The sequence below is a fragment of the Dendrobium catenatum genome, unplaced genomic scaffold, assembly GCF_001605985.2.
Source record: "Dendrobium catenatum unplaced genomic scaffold, ASM160598v2 fragScaff_scaffold_1038, whole genome shotgun sequence".
Taxonomy (NCBI): Eukaryota; Viridiplantae; Streptophyta; class Magnoliopsida; order Asparagales; family Orchidaceae; genus Dendrobium; species Dendrobium catenatum.
This window is the reverse complement of record NW_021319500.1, coordinates 2176438-2203001: the sequence shown is the minus strand read 5'-3', so window position 1 is coordinate 2203001 and position 26564 is coordinate 2176438. Positions and strand designations below refer to the sequence as shown.

At 36.4% G+C, this 26564-nt stretch overlaps 2 protein-coding genes and 2 long non-coding RNA genes across 4 annotated transcripts in view; 2 read left to right on the top strand and 2 right to left on the bottom strand.

Moving 5' to 3' along the window:
• The window catches only part of LOC114580468, a 19190-nt gene extending 4552 nt beyond the window's left edge, over positions 1-14638 (bottom strand). The window contains exon 1 of the long non-coding RNA XR_003701886.1: positions 14516-14638. This is a non-coding gene — a long non-coding RNA (uncharacterized LOC114580468). The remainder of the gene's footprint in view (positions 1-14515) is intronic.
• Positions 1-15533, top strand: part of LOC110093404 (probable protein S-acyltransferase 7) — a 37811-nt gene extending 22278 nt beyond the window's left edge. Inside the window, exons 4-6 of the mRNA XM_020818284.2 lie at positions 13472-13771; positions 14540-14773; positions 14864-15533. Of these exons, the coding sequence (XP_020673943.1) occupies positions 13472-13771; positions 14540-14773; positions 14864-15310 (981 nt within the window). The 3' untranslated portion in view covers positions 15311-15533. The remainder of the gene's footprint in view (positions 1-13471; positions 13772-14539; positions 14774-14863) is intronic.
• Positions 15534-15550: 17 nt separating this feature from the next.
• LOC110093419 (pentatricopeptide repeat-containing protein At3g18970-like) lies at positions 15551-17239 on the bottom strand. The gene is made up of 2 exons (XM_028698066.1): positions 17192-17239; positions 15551-17071 (listed from the first exon to the last, which is right to left on the bottom strand). The coding sequence occupies exons 1-2, from the start codon at positions 17237-17239 to the stop codon at positions 15551-15553; spliced, it is 1569 nt and encodes a 522-aa protein (XP_028553899.1).
• Positions 17240-22643: 5404 nt separating this feature from the next.
• On the top strand, positions 22644-23135 carry LOC110093429. Its single transcript, XR_003701885.1, has 3 exons — positions 22644-22760; positions 22848-22928; positions 23022-23135. It is a non-coding gene; the product is annotated as an uncharacterized LOC110093429 (long non-coding RNA).
• The last annotated feature ends 3429 nt before the right edge of the window (positions 23136-26564 follow it).

Below are 26564 nucleotides of genomic sequence, written 5' to 3'. Positions count from 1 at the left end.
TATTTAACACTGCACCTGGGCGCCGGTGCAGCGGCCCTTGCACACTTGTCACTGTATTCAGGCCATACAGCGCGTCGCTTCCAGGGGTCGCCCTAGCATTAACACAATTTCTTAAAGGATTCATGTCATTATTGTTCGACAAGTTTTACGCTGGCTGTCGACTACCTAACGCAACCCTCCACTTTTCTCATCCAGGACTTGGGACCTGGCAACGGCAGTGTTACATTTTTAGATAACAATTGAAAAAAAAAAAAAAAAAAGGTCTATGCCAATCCCAAACCCGGATGAAAAAAGTTGAGAAAAAATTTTTATAAAATAATTTAGGCCCCCACTCAATGAATTTTCTGGCTCCGCCACTGTCAAGAGTCACGAGGACTTGGTCACTAGCACTAACTTCCTTGTAAGTATCTATTTCCTTTTCTCTAGCAACATCTAAAATATTCTTAGGGAACCTCATCAAAGTAATGTCGCTGGTATCTTTTAAGTTTGGTTTATCAATAGTGGAGTTTGGAAGATGTAAACTCCTTTTGAACAAAGCTATGAAGAGCAGTCTCTTTGAGGCATTATAAGGTAATTTACCCATCAAAGATTTGGATATGCAGTATACATAACAGTTGCTAGATCAGGACCTATTTCGGTTATCACCCTTACTGTGATCTTTACTTAAAAGGCCCACTCATAATAAAGTACATTATCGCATCACTTGAAAAGCTTAAAGAAAAATTCTCTAAATTAATTTATTTCTCGATGCTAAGTCCATTTTTTTACCTTAGGCAATACAGCTTGTTCCAAAGGAATATTTGAAGAAGTTGTATGTTCGTTCTTTTGAGAATTTGCAACTAGAATTATTGACTCACTAAATGCTTCAAGATAAGAAGAATACATGCTTGATAATTAGCTGGAATCAGTTAAGTCTTTGGCTCTAAAGAATTATAGAATCAATTACTAGTCCTTTTGTTGGGACATTCGTGAGCTTGTCTTGAAGAGCTGCTTGATTAATAGGAATGACAGGAGCATCTGCTGTCCTAATCGCCTCACCAATCTCTAACATCACCTTCTAGGGTGCTGGCTTCTTAAAGAGAACTTTTCTTAATCTTCCACTTGTCATATCAACATCTTGATAAAATTGTCAAGCAAGATAGAGGAAGAAAATGGTCAAGATAAAGATAGGTTCAAATTAAATTGTATGCTCATATTTATAAACTTGTTACAATGATGATGTATGCAACCAATCAAATCATCGTCTAATTTCTTTATTCTTCTATATTTGATAATTTATTTATTTAAATCTCTTGCTCTTTTTACAAGTTATTTATAAAGATATAAGAGAATCTAGGAACAAAATGTACATTCAAATATTACATAATCTTGATTCAAAGCAATTCAGCCAAGTTTGATGTTTAAAGTAAAATGGCCAAGTAAGAAGAATAGATTTGTTGAACTCTCTTGGATCATGTTGAACTCATCATGGTCATATTGAACTCACTATATTTGCTATGTATGCATCAATTTCATCTTGTATGTGTTAGGCTTTACATGAATTCACCATTGAGATGCCATATTCATGCATTTTTGTCTTATATATTTACAAAGTTTTGTCTTATGATGCACCAACATTTCTCCTCAAAGAGACGTGCAATGTCCGATACGTATCCGACACGACATGTGTCTGACACTCTGATACATGTTAGACATGCCAAAAATGTATCCGATTTAAAAAAATAAATAAATACAATTTGGACACGCGTGTCTTAAATATTTAATGAATTATTTTAAGTACATTTTTTTGTATTTAATATTTTTATTTATTTAAAATATAAAAATTAAATTTCTTATTTCATATCTATAATGTCAAATCAATCGTCCGCACTCAATACCCTATTCATTGAATATTCTCATTTTCATTTCTCTCTGACGGGTTGTGACTTTGGTTTCACAATAATGACTGATGTCATCTCAACATCATTTGATGTCATTACAAGATCGACATTTCAAAATCATTTCAACAACATTGTTGTCTCCTCTCTTGATGCCTGGTACACGACATCTACGCCCGACTCTCGACATCCTAATATTAATTATTTTAAACACAAATTCTAGTTAAATGACTTATTATTTTTAAATTATTTTTAATATTATACTTATTTAATTTTTATACACTATTTTTAAATTATAAAAATTATAATACAGTGTCCAACTCGTGTTCGTGTCTGATATTTTCAATAATTGATGTGTCCCGTTTCTTAACACTATCGTTGCCAGGTCCCAAGTTCTGAATGAAAAAAGTGGAAGATTGTGTTAAGTAGTCGACAGCTAGCGTAAAATTTATTGAATAATCATGGCATGAATCCTTTAAAAAATCATGTTAATGATAGGGCGTCCCTTAGAAGTGACGTATTGTATGGCCTTAATACAGCGACAAGTATGCAAGGGCCGCTGTACCGATGCCCAGGTGCAGTGTTAAATAGGCAAGGGTTCCCACATCAAGGAGGGATGCAGACTAAGAAGTTAGTCCATGAAACTAAAATTAGGATAGGAACTTGGAATATTGGTTCCCTTAAAGTAAAATTTATAGAGTTAATATATATTATGATTCATAGGAAGATAAATATTTTGTGCATTCAAAAAACTCATTAGGTTGGAGAGAAGGCTAAAGAGATTGATAGTTTAGGATTTAAATTATAGTATTCGGGTAGGAGTCATACTAGAAATGGTGTAGGTATGATTATAAATAAGAATTTGAAAGATAATATTATAAATGTTAATAGAATTGAAGATAGAAATATAGCTTCAAAGATTATTATTGATGCTAAGATTATTAATATTATAAGTACTTATACTTCTCAAATAGGTTTTAATATGAGTTCAAAATTAAGATTTTGGAATGACTTAGAAAAATTAATACAAAAAATACCTCTTAAAGAAAAGAATTTTTATTGGAGGAGATTTAAATGAAAATGTTGGTAGAGGGCTAGATGATTTTAAAAGTATTAATAGTGATTATGAGTTTGGAACGACAAATGAATGTGATAAGGCTATATTAGATTTTTTTTAAGCTTATGATTTTTTAATTGCTAATATCTTACTTAAAAAAAGAGATGAGCATCTCATCACTTATAAACATGGATATAGTAAAACTCAGATTGATTATTTTCTTATAAAAAAATTAGATCGTTTAGATAATAAAGATTGTAAAGTTATTTCGAGTGAAAATTTATGTATCAAACATCGATTATTAGTTTTGAACTTTAAGAAAAAGGGACAAACAATAAAAAAATGAAATAAATTGATATTCTATGATTAGATAGAGATATTTAAAAAATATTAATAAAAATATTTTTTAGAGTAAAATTTTAGATCTTAAGGTTTTGTTATGCATGAGGATATTAATGTTATATGAGAAAAAGTGGCTAGTGATATTAAGAATATTGCAAAAGATATGCTTGAAGTATCAAAGGAAAAAGCTCATAATAGTAAAAATAGTTAGTGATGGAATCCAAATGTGTAAGTAAAGATAAAAAATAAGAAGATTTATTACAAAAATTGATTAAGATGTAAAATTTTTGATAATTGACAAAGTTATAAAGAGACAAAAAATTTAAGAAAGCAATATATGATGCAAAGATCTTAGTTTTTAATGATTTATATAATAGATCATATACTAAGGAGGGAGAAAGATATATGTATAAGTTGGCCAAACAAAGAGATAGTAGTAAAGATTTAATTCAAGTGAAGTGTATTAAGAATGAAGATAAAAAAGTATTTTCCTTAGAAGATGATATTCAACAAAGATGGATGAGATTTTTTGCTAAACTTTTTAATAAATAATGTGAAAATACGATTGACTTTAGTGACCCTAGCATCCTAAATGAAAATAAAGATTTATATTTTTATCCGCGTATTAGTAAAATTGATGTTAGAGAGGCTTTAAAGAAAATGAAGTGTGGAAAAGCTGTTGGACCTTATGATATTCCAATAGAGGTGTGGAAATAATTAGGAGATGAAGGAATTTCTTGGCTTACTAAACTTTTAATATTGTTTTGAAGACTAAAAAGATGTCAGATGAGTGAAGAATGAGTTTTTTAATTTCTATTTTTAAGAATACAGGTGATGCACATGATTGTGAAAATTATAGAGTAATTAAGTTAATCTGTAATACTTTAAAACTATGAGAGCGAGTTATGAATCGTAAGTTGCGGCGTGATACTAATGTTTCTCAAATCAATTTGGATTCATGCCAGATAGGTGTGATGACTCGGTTTAGGATGGGCTGATTCGGTTGAACCGACCAGCCTTCTATTAATAGTCGCGACCCCAACAGGGGTTGGTACTGTGCATTTCGTGAACAAAGCGAAGGGCGGACATATGGCTTCGTGCGGGAGAGCGAGGTAGGCTTCATTTTTTTCAATTTTAGCAAAGGATTGGCTTCAAGGATAAGAATCATGATTCCTCTTCATTCCTATCCATAATGAAGTACTAATTTGGGAGAAACGACGATTAAAGGAACGATTGAGGAAACGAGGAAACAAGGTTTGTGAATTCCTTCCATCCAATTTTGTATAAATTCTCATGTTTTGTTTGGCATACAATAAATGACATTTTGTTAAGGGAAAAGAAAGATATCAAAAGCGAGAAGGAAGTATTTTGGGAGAGAAAAAGATTTAGAGATTTTGACAAACCCTCATTTTCTTTGTGACTTTCCATTTATAAAATTTAAGTTAAGATTTTGTTATTAAAACACATTTTTATGGAAGTTCATGTTATATGAATTTAAGGATAAAAGAGATATTGAAAGTTGTAGAAATTCGATTCAACAAGGAAATTCGAAGTTGAGGTTGCTCCAGGGATCGAGGTTTTGAAAGGATTAAAGTGGGTAATTATACTTGTGAAAATTTTCACTATTTATCTTTGTTTCAAATCTGAAATTTATTGCTCATGGAATTATTTATATTTTATACATGTTATATCTTTTAAAGCCTATTATAGATGAGACAATGAGAATTCTAATATATAAATTGATATAGAAATTGTATAACTGAAATTGATGAAATACTATGTGCATATAGAAGTTTATAAATATGTGAAAGAAAATATATGTAAAGGAAATGGAAGGTAAAGTTGAAATGCATTATATATATATATATATATATGCAGATAAATAAATGTTAAAGAAAAGGATATGCATGCAAAGTACAGGAGTCACCCCTATATGGTACTGGTTGGGGAAGTAATGTATCTGTGCAAGTTAAAAAATGAAATGGAAAAGGAAAAGAAAAAGTAAATGAAAATGGTTATACCTTTGGTATATTTAGATGGTGCTCCTATACAATTAATTGGGAAAAAGAATGTATAATAAACTAAAGTATTTTAAGTATGTAAATAAAAATGTTATGATACGCATAAAAAGCTGAATGAAATAAAATGAATAGAAATTAAAGAAATGTATGCCACTTGTTAAATGAATAGACAAACATCATAAATTGATTGTATTGTATTTTATACGTTAATTGATAATGATTATCCACTGAGTTTAGATTGTAAACTCAAACCACTAAATTAATGTTTCAGGTAAATCCCTAAAGAAGAAGAAATGGCTGAAATGGAAGAATTCATCTATAGAAGACGACGTGCAAATGACAACAGGTAAAATGATTGTTGAGAATGCTTATTTCTATAATAGATTTATTATAGTTTTCTTTGTGATTAATGGCTCTTCAGTTGTTGAAAAGTTTATGTTAATATATTTTTTTGAATGTGATGAAATTGTAATACTGTCCGACTTTTTGTTCCTGCCTCGTTAGATCGAGCATCCGGGCCGGATGGTGATAATAGATCTACTATGGAAGCCATACATTTATTAAGAGGTTTGATGGAGAAATATAGAGAGAATAAGGAGGATCTATATATGATATTTATCGATTTAGAGAAAGCATACGATAAAGTTCAAACAGAAGTGCGATGGAGAGTTTTGGAAAAGAAAGGGATTAATAACGCTTGTATTCAAATTATTAAACATATATATGCAGGAGCTATTACTTGTGTTCAAACACAAGGTGGTTTTACTAATTATTTTCCTATTTTGGTTGTATTACATCAAAAATCAGCCTTAAGCCATATCTTTTTGCTTTAGTCATGAATATTCTCACTAGACATTTGCAAGAGGATGCTCAGGTGGATGAGTGGCTTTACTCTTAGAGATATGATACGAAATGAGCATATTCTTGTAAATGTTAGAGTAGCTCCAGTGGAAGATAAGATTAGAGAGAGTTTCCTTAGATGGTTTCATCACATAAAACGATGGCCTTCCGATGACTCGGTTATAGAAGTAGAGGTATGTGGGCACCGAAAATTCGGCCCCGGCCTTCGCCCGACTGTTGTGCTTTTTTATTCGGGAGAGTTTTAACAGATTAAGTTTCGGGGTAAATTTTGGGAAGGCAGATGAGTTGTAGATAAGACACTACCCAGAGATTTTTCCCTCATTTTGCGAGGACTTTATGATCTGAGTTCTGGTTTCCTATAGGTGCAAGCCCCTATAGTTAATTACCTCTCCTGATAACGAGAGAGAACTTTGGATTAAGGCTAGTCGTCGATCAGATACATTATATCGGTAGATACGTAATATCAGGCGTATAGTAGCAGCATGGGCATGATGCTTGGAAATGTTGAAGATTGATATTTAAAATTTGAAATTGCACCATCTTTCACTTAAAGCGAATGGTGGGGGAATGGATGATGGACCCGATTAAGATCGCATGGTTCCGTCGCCCCGGGCCATCGTGGTCCCTGGTCTACTTAGTCAGAGGAGGTAGTCGACCCAACCTGACAGAAGGAACCTTGTCGGTAGCCATGGGTTGCTTCGTCCAAGGGAACCTTGTAGACTTAGGGTGGGTATTTTCCTAAAGGAACAAATTTGAATCCACCTTAGCTAACAGAGGGCTTTGTGTCCTATCAATTATATCATATTGATTCATATCTCAAGAATTTGATGTCATTAAGGAACGTATTGGCTCTGGTCATAATTGGTATTTCGTGATGGCATTTGGCGGCAAAACCACTCGGTTCAGAGGGCCCCGGGTCATAGCCGTTTATCCTGCGGTGCCATTTGGCAGCAAAACCGCCGGTTAGAGGACAAGTACCACATCCTTACTGGCAGGAGATTATTTGATAATGGATTATAGTGATATTTTTGATCAGACATTAGCTTTATGTGAGCTGAAGTAAATTTTAATTTGTCAATCTCGACAAATTGTTATGGAGGGTTGATGTATTTTGCTTTAAGTTATTTGATGATTTAATTTCAAATTTAAATATTTGGGTTTTGATGATTTTTGGAATTTTAGATTTTTCTGAGCATTTGGGATGACATTTGAAATTAACCCCTCCGGTTAAAATAAGCATTCAACACGGCCATCATCAGGATATGAGGAGTCATTTCCATTTGATTAAACCTTGTTGACCCTATTAACTTTTCGATAGGGGATCGAGTTTGATAGGTTGTCTTTGTTAGTGAATTTTTATTGTTATAGACCTTGAAGGTCTAATATGAATGTATTAAAATAAATATATCGATCCCCATAATCGCATATTTGTCTGATGATTTGAACCCTGTTGACTCCTATTTACATGCTTAAGAGGATCGGGTTCTATAGGCTTTATGTTTTTATTAGTGAATTCCCTTGATTATAGACTTTGAAGGCCTAATATGAATGTATTAAAACAAATATACCGATCCCCACAACCGTGTATTTGTTGAATGATTCGAACCCTGTCAACTCCTATTGATCCATATAAAATGATCAGGTTCGAACTTGGATTCACTTATTGACCTGCGCATCATCCCTAGACGTCACGTGTGTATCCAAAAAATGTTCGTCGGGGCCCATGCGGGTGTTTATGGGTATTTTGTAATTATTTGCTGAATCTTGTCGACTCCTATTTACCTGCTTAGGAGGATCGAGTTCAGATTTATTGACCCACGCAGCATCCTTAGATGTCATGTGTATAAATACATCACGCTCGTCAGGGCCCATACGGGTTTTGTGATTGCCCTTGCCCCTTTTGTACCTATGTGTATACAAATTACAGTGCATATGCTGAGGTACTTTAAAATATTTGTAAACTCCTGTCCACTCGCATGAATGTTACAGATTTGGTGGCGTATTGTAGCAGCTTTTGGATTGAATTATTTGTTGCTTTGTACATGTAGACTATCGTGCACTACTTGTCTCTTTTTGTAGATGGATTATAGTGCACTAACGAATCTCCTGTTTTTATTTATAGGAGCCTGCATTTGCTGCATATCATTCATCTTTACTTGTAAATGATCAACATATTTGATTAACATTGTATAGGAGTTGACTACAAGGATGATGTAGCATCTATTATCTTCTACTACATAGCTTGTAGGTGCTTGTATATGTTCTTGACTTCCTTATATATTGTTGATTGGTGAACTGCAACATCTACTTGCATGTCCTCTCACGCTCGTAGGCATTATTACTTGTATATTTATTCAGGATCAAATTATACATCCCCTCCTATTTCATTGCTTGCAGGGTTGAATATGATTGCTTGTGTTTTGATGTGATTGTAGAAGTGTTGGAAGGCAGCTGCTTCATCTGCTGAATATCCTTCATACCTTGCTCACGAACATGTCGTATCATTTGTGGCATGATATTGTATGTTTGTAGGGGTGTTGTGTTAAATGTTGATCTTTTAATGTTACTAATGGGCATTCACATTCAACGTAGTTACTTTGCATTTTGCTTGTGGACAACATATTGGATCGAATGCAAGTGCTATATTTGTTGTGCCTTTTCCACATCATGTTTATGAACATATCACGATATACATTGTATTTATTTTTTTCTTTGATGTATGTTCATGGAGTCGGATCATTATTGGTGATATGGATATAGGAGTTCCCTTGTATAAGACTCAAGTTCTATTTTTTGTATATGTTTGAGTCAAAATTCCATTCATGATTGAGTTCAAACTCAGTATGAGTCTTCTACATTCATTCAAGTCTCCTGTTATCATATTGAGTTAATCCGGTCTTGAGTCTAATGCTTGCAAATCCAAGTTTCACTTGGTGTTGTATAATTCGAGTTCAGTGTCATCTGTGGTCATTTGAGTTCAATCAAGTTCATTGTAATTCATTATGATTTATTGCCTTGGATTATAGACAATATATCGTATGCATAGCATATTCATTGCACATTGGTCCTTGCTTGCAGATATGTTGCAAGTCATGTTGAATTTCACAAGTCCTTCATTCGATTGTTAATTCTATTTATGTCCAAATCCAAGTTAAGTTCCACATCATATTCAAGTCTTCTATGATCTAAGTCAAGCTTTGCTTGAGTTCAGATTGTTCAGGTCATAGTCACTTGAGTTATCATCATTTTTCAAGTTTATGCTCATTTGAGTTCACTTCATTTAGTGTCCAAAATCAATTCGAGTCCAAGTAAATTTACTCCTTGCAGTCAAACTTGATTCAAGTTCTTTCATTTCATTCAAATTATGATTCAAGTTAAGTTCATTTGATGTCCAAATAAAGTCCACTGTTTGTTCCAAGTACTTGTCCTTTTTTAAACAAAATTTCGGCAGCCTCTCGGCGTCTCCTCCGTTTAGAGGAAAAACCAAGAGGCAGTCGGCCAGCCACGTCAAGAAAGACGTGCACGATTAGTGTTGTGGGACAGCGCGACCATAGTGTTCGTCATCCACCACGTCAAGAAAGACGTGCATGGGTCTTCAACATACCTGTAAAACAAAAGCAATTTTTTCCCGCGAACGGGTACTTATATTTTGCCCCGCCGTGCTAAGAAAAGCGCGTATGGCGATCGCCCTCCTTCGCAAGCGCCGCACTGAGTTTCCTCTTACCATGCTAAGAAAAACGTGCATATGGGGTCCCTTGGCGCGCTGCAAACACCGACAATAGGACTTTTGGAGGGGATTACCCGCCTCGCCACAAGCACTGCAACGAACTTCCTCCCACCGTGCTAAGAAAAGCAAGCATAGGTGGTTGTTCGCAACATTGTAAGCGCCAAGATGGATTCTCTCAAGTTAGGAGGTTATACCTTGGCAACTGGCGGTGGTGCTGGCACGTGGATTGAGGCAAGGTAGGAGCATATTTCTCTTCTTTTCATTTTATTATAATTAATCATAATTAATAGGATTTAATTATAATTAATCATAATTAATAATAATTAACTCTAATTAAAAATAATTAATTATAAATAATAACTATTAATTAAGATTAAAATAATTAAATATAATTAACTAAAACTAATGATGATTAATCATAAATAGAAATGATTAATTATGATTAATAATAAATAATCATTATTAAAAGTAAGTAATTTAAAATTAATTAAGGTTAATAATGATTTATTTAAATTAATGATAATTAATCATTACTAAAAGTAGATTAATTATAATTAATTAAGAAGTAATCATTTACTTAAAAATAATAAGTTTGAAATCAATTAAGCTTAATAGGGATTAGTTTAAACCAAGGTTTAAAATTGCGTAATTAAGCCTTGAGGCAGTTTTCGTCCGTGAGGCGAGGCGTAAGCCTCGAGGCGGTTTGAGGCGTAAGCCTCACGGACACAGAATTGCGTAAATGAGGAATTAAGGGTTTTAACAGGTAAATAATACCAATATTCTATCTTACAATAAAAACATCTAAATTATATATGAAAATATATGCAATAAAATTATATCCCAAAGTATAAAATCACAAAATATTAGTTTAACAAAACTCCAAAAGTACAAAAAATATATAAAATGCAATCATATCCCATCACTAAATGGGTCTTCAAGGGAATATTCTTCTCCAATTGTATCTATGAATATCATATCATCATCATCTTCAATATGACTCACTTTTCTCTTCCCTGTTCAATAAGAGAAAAGATCATTATCATATTAATTGATCACTTGATAGAAATATAATGCAATAACATATAAGAAGTTGTGGAATATACCTTTACTTGATTGTTGTGCTCAACAATCAGATTATACTTTGCTTCGCACATTTGGATGCAAGTGTTTTTCCTGGATTCCTCCACATTATCGAAATAAACTTGAACCAAGATCAATATATTGTGTATTCATTGGTTATGCTGATACATCTATCTAAGGGATACAGATGTCTTGATCCCACAACAAATTGCATTTACACATCTAGACATGTAACATTTGATTGATGAAAATTCATTTCCATTTCAAAACCAGCAGTCTATTAAAGAGCAGCCATCTACTTGTCTACCAAACAATCCACATTTGCTTATTCCCACGTCAACCTATTATAATCATCATCCACAAAGAAAACTGATTCAATTTCAAATACTCAACATGTATCATCACCAATGTCATCTACAAATTCTCCACAAGTTTCGGTTAACACCGCTCAAACAAATTCTCCATCCTCTCCTATCACACCACCTACAATACAAACAACTCATCATATGGTTACTAGACTCAAAATTGGTTCTCTAAAACCACGCCAAGTTCTTAATCAGTTACATATTCATAACAATCAAACTCCCTCTTCCGCATTTGATCCAACAACATATGCGGAAGCATGTAATTTTGAGAAAATTTTTTGGCACTTCAACACAAGGTAACAAGGTACTTAGAGTTTGGTATCACCTCTGAACAATAAATCCATCCTTTGCTATAGGTGGACGTATCGCACAAAGCTTCATTCAAATAGATATTGCTAGATTCAAAGCAAGGCTTGGTGCACAAGGAAATCAACAAGAATATGGTATAAACTATCTTGAAATATTTAGTCTTGTAGCTAAGTTTCCTACCATAAAAAATTTGCTCACAATTGCTCTCATTCGAAATTAGCCAATTCATCAAATGGATGTGACCAATGCTTTTCCACATGGAAAACTTGAGGAAGAAATATATATGAAACAACCAAAAGGATTTGAAGACAATACTAATCCAAACTATGTATGTCTTCTTCGTAAAGCTCTCTATGGTATGAATCAATCACCAAAGCAAAGGTTCAATACGTTCTCAGCATATCTAAAAGTCTCTGGGCTTCACTCACGGCAAAGCTGATTCGTCAGTACTTATATTTCACAAAAATAATATTCAAATGTATCTACTCATTTATGTAGATGACATTCTACTTATTGAAAATGATCAAGATATTGTGAATGATATTGTATATCAACTCAATCAACAATTTTCTATGAAACATTTGGGAACCGCTAACAACTTATTGGGAATTCAAATATCTCACGGTAAACAATATTACTTTCTATCCCAATTCCCAAGCTATATGTGCCTCATTTATTATTCGAAGTGCAGAAATGCAACAATGTAAACCACTCTCCAATCTGACGTGCACTAAAATGCCCGAGAATTGTTCAACTAAGAAGCTGCTGTCTGATCCTAAAAAATATAGACAAATAGTTGGTACACTGCAATAACTAACCATTACAAGGTCTGATATAGCATTTGCAGTCAATTTACTATGCCAATATATGCATAATCCTACATCTCAACATGTATATATGCTTAAGAGATTAATTCGATACATTAAGGGCACATTGCACTATGGAATACCAATCTCACCAGGACCCTTAGAACTACATTCTTTTTCATATGCTAATTGGGCTGCAAATAGAGAAACTCACCGATCTACGTCAGGTTATTGTACATTTCTTGGTAACAATCTAATATCATGGAGTGTTAAAAAACAACATACAGTAGCAAGATCTTCAACAAAAGCGGAGTATAGAGCACTAGCTTCAGCAATCATAGATATCATATGGCTTCGAAAATTGTTACAAGATTTTCACATATAGCAGACTGCACCTACTGATCTAAGTTGTGATGATACATCCACTATAGCACTAGCCAACAGTCCAGTATTTCATGCACGGACAAAACATATAGAGATTGTATAGTTCCGATTAACACTAAAGATCAAATAGTTGATATTCTCACGAAACCACTTTCTACTCCAAGGTTTTAGATGCTTCGACACAAGCTTATTGTCCAAACCTATCCGTCAACTTGAGGGGGAGTAATAACAGATATGCGATTAATCCCACATCTTGTAGCATTGTATTTGACATGTATTCTACATCTATAAATATATACTTGTATCATGTAATACATAAGTACGATGAATACAATAATTCAATTCAGCTGCATTCACTATTCTTGATTGTCCATACATTTCTTCAGCTGCCTTTTGGATTTAATTGTAAAATCATTTATTGTAAGCTGAGAAAGAAAAAGGATTCCCTGGAAGCAACATCTTGATAGGACATTAAGGTAAAAATCGATCAAATTTTCTTTCAGCATTACTAATGAAGTTTAATTAAATACGGTATTCAGAATTCATGGGAATTTAATATAATCTGTATTAATTTGTTGATTTCACTCATTGTATTTGTAAAGATTTTAATCTAGTCTCTATTACTTTGCTGATTGAGTGCAGGTGATTTTTCTTCTGCTTCTTACATCTGGCAAGGATCCAGGGATTATTCCTCGCAATGCGCATCCTCCAGAGCTAGAAGATGAAGCTGACGCCTCCAATGCTTCAGCAGGAAATCATGGTGGTCCATCGAGTTTGCCACCCACCAAGGATGTGGTCGTTAATAATATCATAATCAAAGTCAAGTACTGTCATACCTGCATGCTTTATCGCCCCCCACGATGCTCCCATTGTTCTATTTGCAATAATTGCGTGGAGCGTTTTGATCATCATTGCCCCTGGGTTGGACAGTGCATTGGCAAGGTAATAACTACTGACTCAGCTTTCTATTTTCTGAGGGAGGTCTGCGGTCATTGGGTTTGCCCTTTGTTATTCATAATATTATTGATCTTTTTTTTTAGATTTATTTGTAGGGTCAATTTTTTAAGGATTGGCCCTAATGCATTGTTGTCCAGGAGAAATTATAAATTATATATTCTGTGCGGAGACCGAATGCAGAACGTCGTCTGGAGATCAACTAGAATGTGTCACGTCAGCAATACCGAGCCGTAACAAGAAGTACCAAGCAAGGGGTGATGTGGCGCATTATGATTGGTCTCCGGACGATGTTCGGCCTCCGTACAGAATAATTAATTGCTGTCTGTGAGTGGAGATATGCATTCTATTTTCTTATTTTTGTATTTTTTTATTTTTATTTTACATGAAAGTGGAGAGGGGGTGGGGGAGGATTGTGTGGAGAGCATTCAATTGCAGGAATGGGGTGGGGTTAGCCCCGAATCATGATGTGGTCCCGTTGAATCTATTCTTTTGGCATCATCTATATTGCAGTTATAATGATGCAATAATTGAAACTTGTTCCTAGAAATAGATCAATCAGCTAGTGAATCATGTTCATTGAGATGCTTGTAAGATAAACCTGCATGCAACTTATTTGAATATGCATGCTTGTTACATATTTTAAATTAGTGTTGACCGTTGAACCAATAAAAAATTCAAGTTGTAGTTGAAAGAACGACAATATAACAGCAAGAACAACTTTATTCTTACATGTGATATTTTTCTGCTGTGCAGAGAAACTACAGATTCTTCTTCATGTTTGTGTTCTCGACATCCCTCCTTTGTGTTTATGTCTTCATATTTTGCTGGGTTAACCTGAAGAAGATAATAGATGTGCATGAATGTAATCTCTGGAGAGCCTTCCTTAAATCACCAATTTCAGGGTTTCTTATCATATATACATTCATAGCTGTTTGGTTTGTAGGAGGGTTAACGGCTTTCCACCTTTACTTAATCTGCACGAATCAGGTGCAATGTCCAATCTCTCTATCTTTGTTCACAGATATTCTGCCTTAACAAGCCGGAGATATTAACTGCTTAATTTTGTTGACTGTGCAGACCACATACGAGAATTTCCGTTACCGTTATGATAAGAAAACAAATCCCCACAACCTTGGGTGCGCCCAAAATGTGCATGAGATTTTCTTCTCAAGGATTCCAAGTTCTAAGAACAACTTTCGTGCTAAAGTGAAGGATAACTCAGCTATCTTCACCTCATCTCGCTCCATTGGCTCCACCCTTAGCCCAGACATGCCAAAGAAGAGCGCGGATCTAGAGATGGGTGTGAAGCGGCAGACTGTGGCCGAGGAGGAGCTCGACGACATACAAAGCCAAATTGATAGCATCAGAGGATCAGATAGGTGCGCGTCGCAGCCACTTCACTCGAGCTCACGTGGTCACAAAGGAAGTTGGGAGATAACACCAGATATTGAGGCTTTGGCTGCTGAGCTTGGAATGGAACATGGCTTGGCTGATAGAGAAAAGCCTTCAGCAGATATTCTATAGATACATTCCAAACTATTTAAGTATTGAAGCCTACAAATGGCCGATTCTTTATAATTTCCTAACAGTGATCGAAAGCTTAGTGTTGCAAATCGATGTCACTTGGTTAATTTTTTAAAACTGTTATCATCATAACTTTTTCTCGAGCTTCTGTGTTATATTATGTATTTCCCTTCAGAACATCAGGCTTCTGTAACAAATCTCAATCAGAGCCTATTGTGTCAAAGAACCGCTCAAACTGAATCACATAGCAATGCCTGTTTGCATTTTCAATCTAGTCTGTACATTTTGAACTGAACTGCGGCCTGGTTTGTTCTGAATCCCTTTCTTCTTCATTGCAGTTCTAACGGTGTGAACCTCTTCCCACCTTTCGGTCGAAGCGTACATATTGGATAGTGCTATGAAGTCTTCACAGGCGGTAACCGGCATTGACTCAACTGGCAGCTGCTTGTGTCCTATGAGGATCTTCCCAATCTTGCTACCGAGCTCCGCCTCACCATGGATCTTGCAAGCACCAAGCAGAGCCCTCCAGACAACAGCATCAGGCTTCACAGGCATGTTTTTAATGAACTCATGAGCTTCCTCTACCATCCCAGCCCGGCCAAGAAGATCAACAATGCAGCCATAGTGCTGCATTCTAGGCACGACATTGAAGCGGCTCTGCATTTCATCAAACAGGTGCAGGCCCTCTTCGACCAGCCCGGCATGGCAGCAAGCTGAGAGCAATGACGTGAAAGTGATGGCATTTGGTACTATTCCTTCCTTTTCCATCAAGTTAATAAGTTCCACCACTACTTTCCCCTCTCCATGGATGGCAAAAGCGGCAGCCATTGTGCTCCAGGTGATCACATTTCTCTGCTTCATAGCACCAAACAATGCTGAAGCGTTCTCAAGGGATCCACATTTGGAGTACATCTCAACCAGTCCAGTCCCTATAAAGGGACAATCTAGGGGAGCTTGAATGGTCTTTAATACAAGTGAATGAACCGTGGCGCCGAGTGCCAGATCACCTAGTTGCGAGCAAGCAGAGAGCAGCAGCAGAGTGGTTCTTTCTGTAGGCCTCGCTTCACTATAAGCCATTCCTTTAAACAACAACAGTGCTTCCTTTGCTAATCCATTGACGCAGTAGCCGGTGATCATGGCATTCCAGCTCACCGAGCTTCTTTCCGTCATTTTGTCGAACAGTCTGCGTGCAGCCTCCATATCCCGGCATAACGCATAGAAGTAGACACACGTCGTCGCCAGCGCCAATTGCGACTCTAGCCCTTCCTTTAACACTCGAGCGTGCACCTGCTTCCCTTCCCTCGCGGCGCGCAGCCGTGCACACGATCGGAAGACGTAGGCGTAGCTTGCGTAATCAGGCGGAGCAACCCTCATCATCTCGTCGGCGAAGAAACGTATTGATTCCTCCGGCGAGGCGTATTTAAGCATGACGTTGCATAAAAATGTGTCTTTTATCTCTTCTGTGGCCTGACGGAAGAGAAATCGAGAATAGGTGGCGCCTCCTTCGCAGGATTCCTGGCTATCGGTACGGTATTTCTCTATTAGTTTGGCGATGTTCAAAGTATCGCGTAATAAGGCGTTTGTGATCATCTGGGCATGAATTTGCTTGGTTTGATATCTGTGCGATGAAAGTTCCAAGAGAGCAACACAACGCATTCGTGGAAGCAGCTGCAACATTACTATAGCGTGGCGGGGGATTGGGGCTGGTGGATTAACGCTGGAAGCAGCCGGCGGCTGACGGAGCTCCAGTGAGTCCAGCCACTTTGGCCAACGGGCAATATCAAAACAACTTTCTCAATAAGAAACTGTGAGCGCTTAAGGTCTGCTATCAGAACGTTTGATGCGCTTCGGGAAGCTGATTTAAAGCCAGCTACAATTTGCCTGAATTCCTGCAGCCTGTAGCCATTCTGACATAATGATGAAGGCCATGGGCGCTAGGGGTGTAAGTTAGGGGAGCCGGCTCGAACTCGACTCGTTTATGGCCTTCGATCCAAGCTTATTGAGCTCACTAGTTGAGCTCGAGCATGTTTAGTAAACGAGCTTGAGCCGGCTCGGCTCGTGAGCTGGCTCGAATAAAAATTAATATTTTTAAAATAAATTTATTTTATTTATTAAATTTAAAAATAAAATAAATCATATAAGTTTAAAAAAAAATTCAATTTTTTAATATTTTGATTAATTTTTAAAAATTCTGCCTAAATTTAAAAATTTCCCCATGGCTCATGAACTGGCTCGAACTTGTTTACAGTGAGTCGAGCTCGAGTTTGAGCTCGCCTGTCGAATTCAAACTCGCTTTCCAACTAATGAGCCGGGCTCGATAAGGGCCTAAACTCGGTTCGACTTAACTTGTTTGCACCCTAATCGGTGCCACTAATTGATTTTTTTTTTTAAGAAACGAGAATCATGTCAAGCCAATTTTATTGATAAAAATAAAGTACAAATGAACATCAATACAATAGGTCTATTATAGAAAGACAAATTTTATAATCAAATTCAGAAGTAAATCAGTAATTCCGCCTAGAAAAGAAAAGATGGATTCATATTATAGTGAAATAAGTCATGGTCATCCTGTATGGCAGTGATAATCGAGGAAACACAGAAGAAAGTAGTCATTGGAGCTGAGCAAGACCGCTTTGTTTGAATTTCATTACCTACAAGAGGTTGCTCATCCCTGCCCGAAGAAATAAAAATGAATGAAGATAATATCAAGGCCAACAAGAAGAAAATTGGCAAAGAGTAAAGCAACCGCCGATCATTACATTCGGCATCCCCTCCGCACTTATAAGAGAGAAGATAGTGTAGACTGCATGGCAAAAAAGTAATACAGGTTGAATCTGCCTAGAAGGTTTTTTACATTTTTTTTGTTTTCTTCTTCTTGTATTTGGCTTAACATCATCCTTTTTCTTTGTAGGATAGCTCATAAGATTGAGGCATTGTACCTTAAATGTTCTGATTTCCTACACTCAAAGTAAATAACATCAAAAAATTTTTTTTGAATATGTAGAAAATGTGTAAAGTTGCAAAATGCCTAAAGCTACATTACAACAGTGCTAAACTAGGGAGAAGACTTTCCTTTTCACTATAATATATATATATATATGTGTGTGTGTGTGTGTGTGTGATTATTCCTGGTTGTTATGGATGGAAGGTTGAGATTTGTTTTGCTGAGATCAGGGGCGGAACCAGCCTTTCATCTTAGGGGGGGCAAAATTTTAAGAGAAGAAGAACCCACCATATCAATCGTCTTAAAAATTAATTGATTAATCTTAAATTTCAATCATCTTAAAACAAATCCTAAAGGTAAAAAAAAAATCATAATCACATTTAATAAGACAACCTTAACACAAATTTTGTCCTTTGTCTCATTAAACAACAAGAATAAATTGTATATTTAATGCTACAGTGGCAAAGTTAATGAGATTCCAAGCATTTTGTATCAGAAAATTTAAATATAAACCATTTAAAATCTGAGAATGAAGAAAGGTGCTTCCTTTGTGGATCTTTCAGAAATGCCTTCCCAACTAAAAAAGAAATTACAAAATGTGCATGCTTTCTTCAGCTGATCCGACAAAATTTAAGGCATTTTTGCAATTACAGAAGAGAAATAAGCTTTACAAATAAGCTTTTTCAGGTATAATTTTTTTCTCATTCTCTCTACCCGTTGTTTTCAGCAAGTGAGGAAATGAAGATATTAGAGGAGAGAATGAAGAGAAAGGAGAGAAGAAGTTGTGGAGTGGGAGTACAACGGGCGGAGTCTCTGACATGATAGAAGAAGCGGGAGGAATTAGGTGAGAAAGATGGGCTAGGACAATTTTAATATGTTGTATGGGAAATTACTAAATAACCATAGCATTAAATGTATTTTACATTTTTTTAGGGGGGGCAATTGCCCCCCCTGGCTATGCCATGATTCCGCCCCTGGCTGAGATTGTGTCCTTTCTCGTGTGAGAGTTAAAGTTTGGTATTGCTTTTATGCCCTTGCAATGTGTCAGTCCTGGTTGAACTGTTAGATTGTCACGAAGAAGAGTGAATCTGGCGATAGATAGTGATTTGGTGAGGTTGTTAGCTGTTTGATCCTCTATGCTGATCGGAACAATGCGAATGGTGTTGGAGTGTATGTGATGACGAATAGAGTGTGGTCAACCTCTGTGTGCTTTATTTGGGTGTGGAAGACAGGATTGTTGGCTGAAGCTATGATAAAGGTGATGTCGCAGTGGAGATTAGTTGATTGCGTATAAAGGAAGATGGAAGTCCTGCAATAACTAATGGAGCCATATGATGTCAGTAATCAATTTCAATTAATTCAACAATATAATGAAAATTTTGCAAAAAGTGAAACATTTCCCTGGCAATGGCGCCAAAAACTTGATGGGGTTGTAGAGTAACTTATAAAATAATGAAATGATTTAGGGCTCTATCAATCCCTAACAATGTTTAGGTTTTCTTTGATATAAAAATTATGAAAACCTCACTTAACATAAGCAAATATACATGCAGAATTAAATAATATAGTGATACAGTAAAGTATTGATCCCACCAGGAAGATATGCTCACTTGAAAATACTAATACTATCTTCTAAAATTATAATAATTATCCTACTAAGTAAAAGTGGATGTTATGAAGATTCAATCACTTAAATAAAATTAGATAAAGATAATGAATAAACTATATGGATAAAATATTTTGGATTGATGAATTTAAATAATATATTTTTTCCTAATGAATTTCTTTAATTGTGATGCTATTCAGAGCATAAGCATCCCTAAATCTCTGTTGAGCTTGTAGGAGGACAAAGGAAGTCCACCGACTTCCTACGATTATATCATCTTCTTAAGAATTTGGTACATTTCATACCCTATGCCTAGGTATGATGCATACTAATGCAATATTTCTGGTTAAGCTTGCTTTCCTCCTTCGAGGCTCCACATTACACTTAATTGTAACTACACATATGGTCATTATGTGCATTAAATTAAGATATGGTAATACTGAAAATATTATTTTAATCATTTAAAAAATAAGATAACTCACTAGTAGTATATATGATATTTACATAATCAACCCAAAGTTAGAGAATTTAATCAGACCTGGAGTATAATGAATCAAACTCATTTTCATTAATAGCGTGATAAAAAGAAAATACAAGAGATAGATATCACCAGAATGGTTCAATGGATCTCTTATACACTCCTTTTTTACTTATGGAATTGTTTCCATAAACACAAGCCAAACAATCTAATGATGGTATAAAGTACTTCCTTCAATTCCCTTAGTTGTCACCCTAGGGAAAATTCAGAGAAGTACTCTGAATTATACTGAAATTATTTAAGTGACTGAACTCTCCTACAAGCATAACATAATGAATATTTATAGGAAATCACAAAGTAGGCATCTGGGGCTGTGTCGCTTGAAAGTTCATCGTCGTTGTGCTCAACAAATGAACTAATGCTGTTGCGGTACTATTTTGGCTCCACCGCGGGCTTGCTAACGTGAATAAATTATTTGGTGAATAGTCGCATCGTTTCACTGACAGATCATGCACTTTGGAAGTTACAATTGTCACGTCACGGCGCTGCTGGCTTTCAAACTCTGTGGCATCAGAATGTCAATTTTGGCACTAAGGCGTGATAGATTGTGACACTGCAACGCTAGAAAATAGTGAGCATGGCACAAAAAAGCTGACATTTTCCAACTGCAGCGTTGTCCAATAGAAAACTTGGCTCTTCTTTCAATTTTCATCCATACACTCTAAGAATGTTGATTCTTAATTCACCTTTAGAAAAAATTACTCAAAGTATAAGCACTCTAAATATGCTAGAACCATATGTTGGCATGGTTTGTGTGAACGTAAACATGATCAAAATTCGATCAAATATAACATAATATGAACAAATGTCGAACAATTTGAACAAGGTTTGAATGAGGTTCAAATATGTTCAAATAATATTCAAATCATATCTAAAAATATTTGAATAATATTTGGTCATGATTTAAACAAGACATAAATACTTCATGGATCTTCACTTCATGGATTGCAAAGGGTTGGACAATGCCTGAGATTCGAAATTCTTTCCCGTCTCTTAAATACTACATACATTGGTGCATTGTGGAGGGAACCATGCCAAACTTATGAATCCACGGCCGACCTAGAAGAACTCTGAATGAGGCATCCGCATCAATGATATGGATTTTAGCTTCAGTATAAAACTCTCTGAATGTGAGGGGCAAATATGTTTTCAAATCAACGTTAAACAAGATTCAACTTGAATTTGAAAATGCATATGACAAAACATCATTAAAATTTCAAATGGCTCAAATTAGGCTCGAATAAGTGCCAAGGTTTCCATAAAAAATCGTTTCTATTAATTACAAAATCACTTTGATCATTCATTTTTTACTCAATCACTTGTATAATGTAATACAACATCATTTAAGCATTAAAACAGACTTACATGACTGCTTAAGTTGTGTGAAACTGCTATGTCTGATCCTACTGAACCATGAATTCTCAATAATAGGACAATAAAATTAGCAAAGGGGATTGCCTATAAGTGTATGTAGAAGTTGGGAATGATGAAATGCCGTTGCTCAAAATTTTTACCATGGAATACTGGGAATAAGGTATATAGGTATAACAAAGATAATTTCAAGGGTTGTTTAGTTAGAAGTAAAATGGGAGTAAAGTATTTTAAATGTATGGGTTTTAAAAATATTGATTTTTGGTTGAAATAAAATGAATGCAAACTAAAGTAAAATAAAATGTAGTGTAAATCATTTTATTTCATTTTTGAAGTAAATTATACTCGCCCAATTTTGAGTTAGAATTGTTTACACCGTAAGAAAGCTTGTTTTCCCCTAGCTAGTTTTGAGTGAGAACTGTTTACACAGCAAGCAAGCTCATTTGACCTCTGCCACTAGCCACCACCCATCACCATCGATCGCCGCCACCCACTTGCTGTTGCCCACCGCACCTTCCATCGGTTGCCCCATCAACCGTTGAATGCCACCCAATGCTGGCTGCCACCACCTGCTGGTTGCAGCCCAACCCACCTACTGTAGGCCGTCGCCACCACCACCCATCATTACTCACCCGCCCACCTATCTTAGGCCACCACTGTTGCTATCCACTGCTAGCCACCACTGCTGTCATCCTGCCAGTTGCCAGTTGCCACCACCCTTTGTTAGGTCGCCGCCACCTGCCGTTGCCCGTCACATATTTTTGATGTTTTTAAAAAATTTAAGTAATTTATAGATAAAAAAAATTATATATTATATATAAATACGTATAAATTTTATGAAATGTATGAACTCCCTCAGTTTAATATAAAACGCCTGAGTGCGTTAATTTGTTAACGCTAGAGTTGCGCGGGGTTCATTGTGCGAAACAAGCGTCTACTCTTCTCTTTGATATCTGATGTTGGATGGATCGAAGAAGCCTCAGTCCGCAAGGTGAAATCTTTATTCCGATCTTACTCCGCCTAAGTTTATGTTTTTGTAGATACAAATCTCATCTTGTCGTGAATTTAAAAAAAAAAGGACAAACGGCTCACATCCTGGTGGAATTTCTGGAAGTGGCCGTCAGCTGCATTGTTTTCCTTAAAGGGTTCTATCCAGCAGGTTAGTATCACTAATACATAATCCTTTTCTCTCTTTCTTGCCTTTATCTCTTAGATTCCCAAGAATTCCCCCTTCTTTTTCCCTTTTTTGTAGGAGCTTTTGAGAGGAGGAGGTATATGAACGTGGTTGTTCAAAAGGCTCGGCATCCGCAGTTGGGCAATTACATCCACGCTGCAACTTCTGAGCTGTTTCCTTGTATCCAAAAGGTTGGTGCGTTTGTTCTTTTCGCACAATTTGTTTGTTATATAAGAAGCTACGTTCCCATGTTCTTATCTGTGTTTTTCTCGTACGATGCTAGTGCAATATTTTTAACTCGGTAAGAAAATGAAGTGTGTGTTGCAATTTTTTCCTCATATTTGAAGCAGCATTTTAAGGTAAAGGATGATGGGAAGTTGAATTGAGGATGTCTCAACAAAATTAAATTCTCTGGAGATTGAAAAATATTAGGGTTACCGGGAACAATGCTATTTATATTTCGGAGACCTGAATATTCGAGTTTTTTTTCAATAAACCTAAATATTCGAGTTTCATGAAAGGTTGGAAGGCATGTGCGTTCTAATGGGAAGCCATCAAAGGAATTGTTGTTGGTGGGTCATTTTATCTTTTGAAATATGATACATAGAAAGGAATTTCTGCTTTTAAATTCGGAACATTTTTTAATGTCATGTCCACTGGTGATATTGAAAGAAAATGAACTGCACCAATCGATACCACTGTATTTAAAGGGGCTTAAAACTTTGTCTTTGGAAGATATCAACCATCAATCGTTACCCCATGTTTTCATTACCAAGCGTCCCATCTGTTCGCCTAATGGAATATGAAGCAGCACATCCGTTCATCTAAGCACATCTATTCTCACTAGGCTTTATATAATTATTAAAACATCTCCTCAACCATGGCCTCTCATAAATATTCAATCAAAGTCAAACATAAAAAACTCTTCTATTGCCATCTGCGTTGAGCAAGGGCACCAACATAGCACCCTCTTTTGATCCTTTGCAATGAGCTAATTCACTATGATGCCTGCTCCTTATGAGAGTCTAACACTTTGGTTCCTTGATAAACTAAATGATCTCCACCTCCTTGTGCAACGATGACACCTCTTCATCTTTTGCTACCTTGTGAGAGTTTATAGGATGTTGTTTGATTCTATGTTAGCTGCTCTCGAATCATGATCAATCTCTGCTGCTGTGTTCTTTCAAAAATTGATGAGAAGCAGAGAAAGAGTAAATATATGAATCTTCTTAGGTTAGTTATAATATTTGAGATATTAGGACACCTTAACAAATTAATATTTGAAAATTTTAATAAAAAATAGATATATAAGAAATTTCATTCATTATGACTTCTACTTTATTAAGTTATGTTTGATTTATTAAGACCAGAGCTATCCGATCGTCCGCGTCATCCCGCAATTGATTGGTCTCCAACTCATGACTTCTTTTCCCATTCGATGGATTCTCCCACCCTTTTTATCTCCCTAAGTTAATTGGAGGCCTATGGCATCAAATTTGCTTCCCCTCTTCTGCAGCCACCATCAAATCTCTCCCTTTTTCTTCCTCTTTGTTCCTTTCTCTCAAACAGTGTCCTCAAACTTCCCTATCCTCTCTCTCTCTCTTTCTCTCTCTCTCTCTCTCTCTCTCTCTCTCTCTCTCTCTCTCTCTCTCTCTCTCTCTCTCTCTCTCAGCCATTGGATTCTCCCTTTCATAGCTTCCGTCAGAGAAAGTTTTTAGCCTTCCATTTCTTTCAACAACTGACATCAACGAGCAATTCTCAATTGCAACAAGTATAATTTTCCCATCTTCTATTGTTAATTTTCCCCTCTTCATTTTCCCCGTAAACTGAAGAATTTAGTTATGATAATTAACTTATACATTTTGATATATTGAATTGAGTAAGATTTTAATCAGTTAAACTTATTAAAATTTATATATTTTATATTTTTCATTCTTGGTAATAGATTCATATTATTTGGGATTTTAATCCAAATTGATATGACTTGAATAATAACTTTGTGTGGAGGTCATTAAGTTTAAAATAACGAACCTTATTGTTGACCCTCATAATTATACCCAAAAGAAACAAAGGCAAATGAAATCAAAGTAGAAATCCAGCATACATTCATCTCATATCCGTTGAGTCCCCGAAATCTGCCCGAAATCATCCGCAAATCCTGCTGTTCGGCGCCGTCTGCGTCGTTTCTCCATAAAATCTGCCGAAACCTTGCGATGTCGCCTCGATTGAACGACTGCTCTCGTCGTTAAATACCGCTCCTCTCATACGATCTCCCGACTCGACAGAAACTCCTTCTCTGTGCCGATGCCAAACCCCTCCGACTAAGCTCTACCCGTCGCCTCTTGTAGCTGCTTTCGACTCCAAGCCACAGCCGACCAAGCACCGCCAAATCCCGATCTCCACTCTGCTCTGCTTCCCGATCTCCATCCCGTCAAACCTCCCGAATCTCTCCGATCTTCCTCCGACCAAGTTTCTCAACCCACGGTCTCCAACTGCCTGCATTCCAAGCTCCTCCCTCACCCGATCGGACCTCTTCCGTCTCCAACCTCTCGGCCGACCCGAACACAGAGAGAGAGAGATAGAGAGAGAGAGAGAGAGAGAGAGAGAGAGAGAGAGAGACTCCTTCCCTTGTCTTCTTCCTCAAGTGTCGAACCCCGGCTCTCGTCAGCCTCTGCTCGTAGCCTCCACGTCGAACTCCAAGCCCGCAAGCCAGAGCAGCCTTGGCCGATTCCTTCTCCACAGGCATATTAGGTTGAGACTTATATTATTATTAATTATTAACATCTAAATCATATATATATATATATATATATATATATATATATATATTATAATATATATATATATATAATATATATTTATATATATATATATATATATATATATTATTGTGTTTGTGTTTTGGGGAGGATAAGAAAAACAAAAAAAGAAAAAAAAGAAAGAGAGAAAAGAAAAAAAAAAGAAATATTTTAAAAAAAAAATGATGTTTTTGCCTCTATACATCGTCTCCCTCGATCCACAGCCGCCGCCGATCCGCTGGTCGCCAAAGGTATAATTTTTGGAACTTAGTCTCTCTCTCTTACCTCGACCTGCCATGTCGAGTCGCGTGGTCTGCCCATGCACGCTTTTCTCTAGTGTGGTGGGAGGGGCAACCGGGCGCGACACCTACGACGAGGTAGACGACGTGACTCCTCGATCCGGTTGCCAACACCCAACGACACTTGCAAAGTATAAGCTCCTAAACTCTAAGCCTTTGAAAACCCATTCCCGGCGCTTGCAACGCGCGAACGACCAAACTCATGCACGCTTTTCTCTAGCGTGGTGAGAAGGGAATTCGTTGCGATGCTTGTGACGGGACGGTAATCCAAACACCTATTTTCGGCGTTAGCGGCGGACCGGAAAACCAACTCATGCACGCTTTTCTCTAGCGTGGTGGGAAGGAACCCGGTGCGACGCCCACAACGAGACGGAGGGTAAAATATAAAATTGTTTAATTTAAACCGGTGCCCGCAAACCTGCACGCCTTCTCTTGGCGTGGGGGAATAAAAGAAATTACGGCCGCGGTGTCCTTTTGAGGGCGCCTACCATGCACGCTTTTCTCTAGCGTGGCGATCTCTCTCT

What these genes read in the sequence shown, in the direction of transcription:
- LOC110093419 (XM_028698066.1), bottom strand. Translation starts at nt 17,239, where the DNA reads ATGGCCTTCATCATTATGTCAGAATGGCTACAGGCTGCAGGAATTCAG. An exon ending in TACAGGCTGCAGGAATTCAG is followed by an intron (nt 17,072 to 17,191) that starts GCAAATTGTAGC and finishes CGTTGGCCAAAG; the next exon opens with TGGCTGGACTCACTGGAGCT.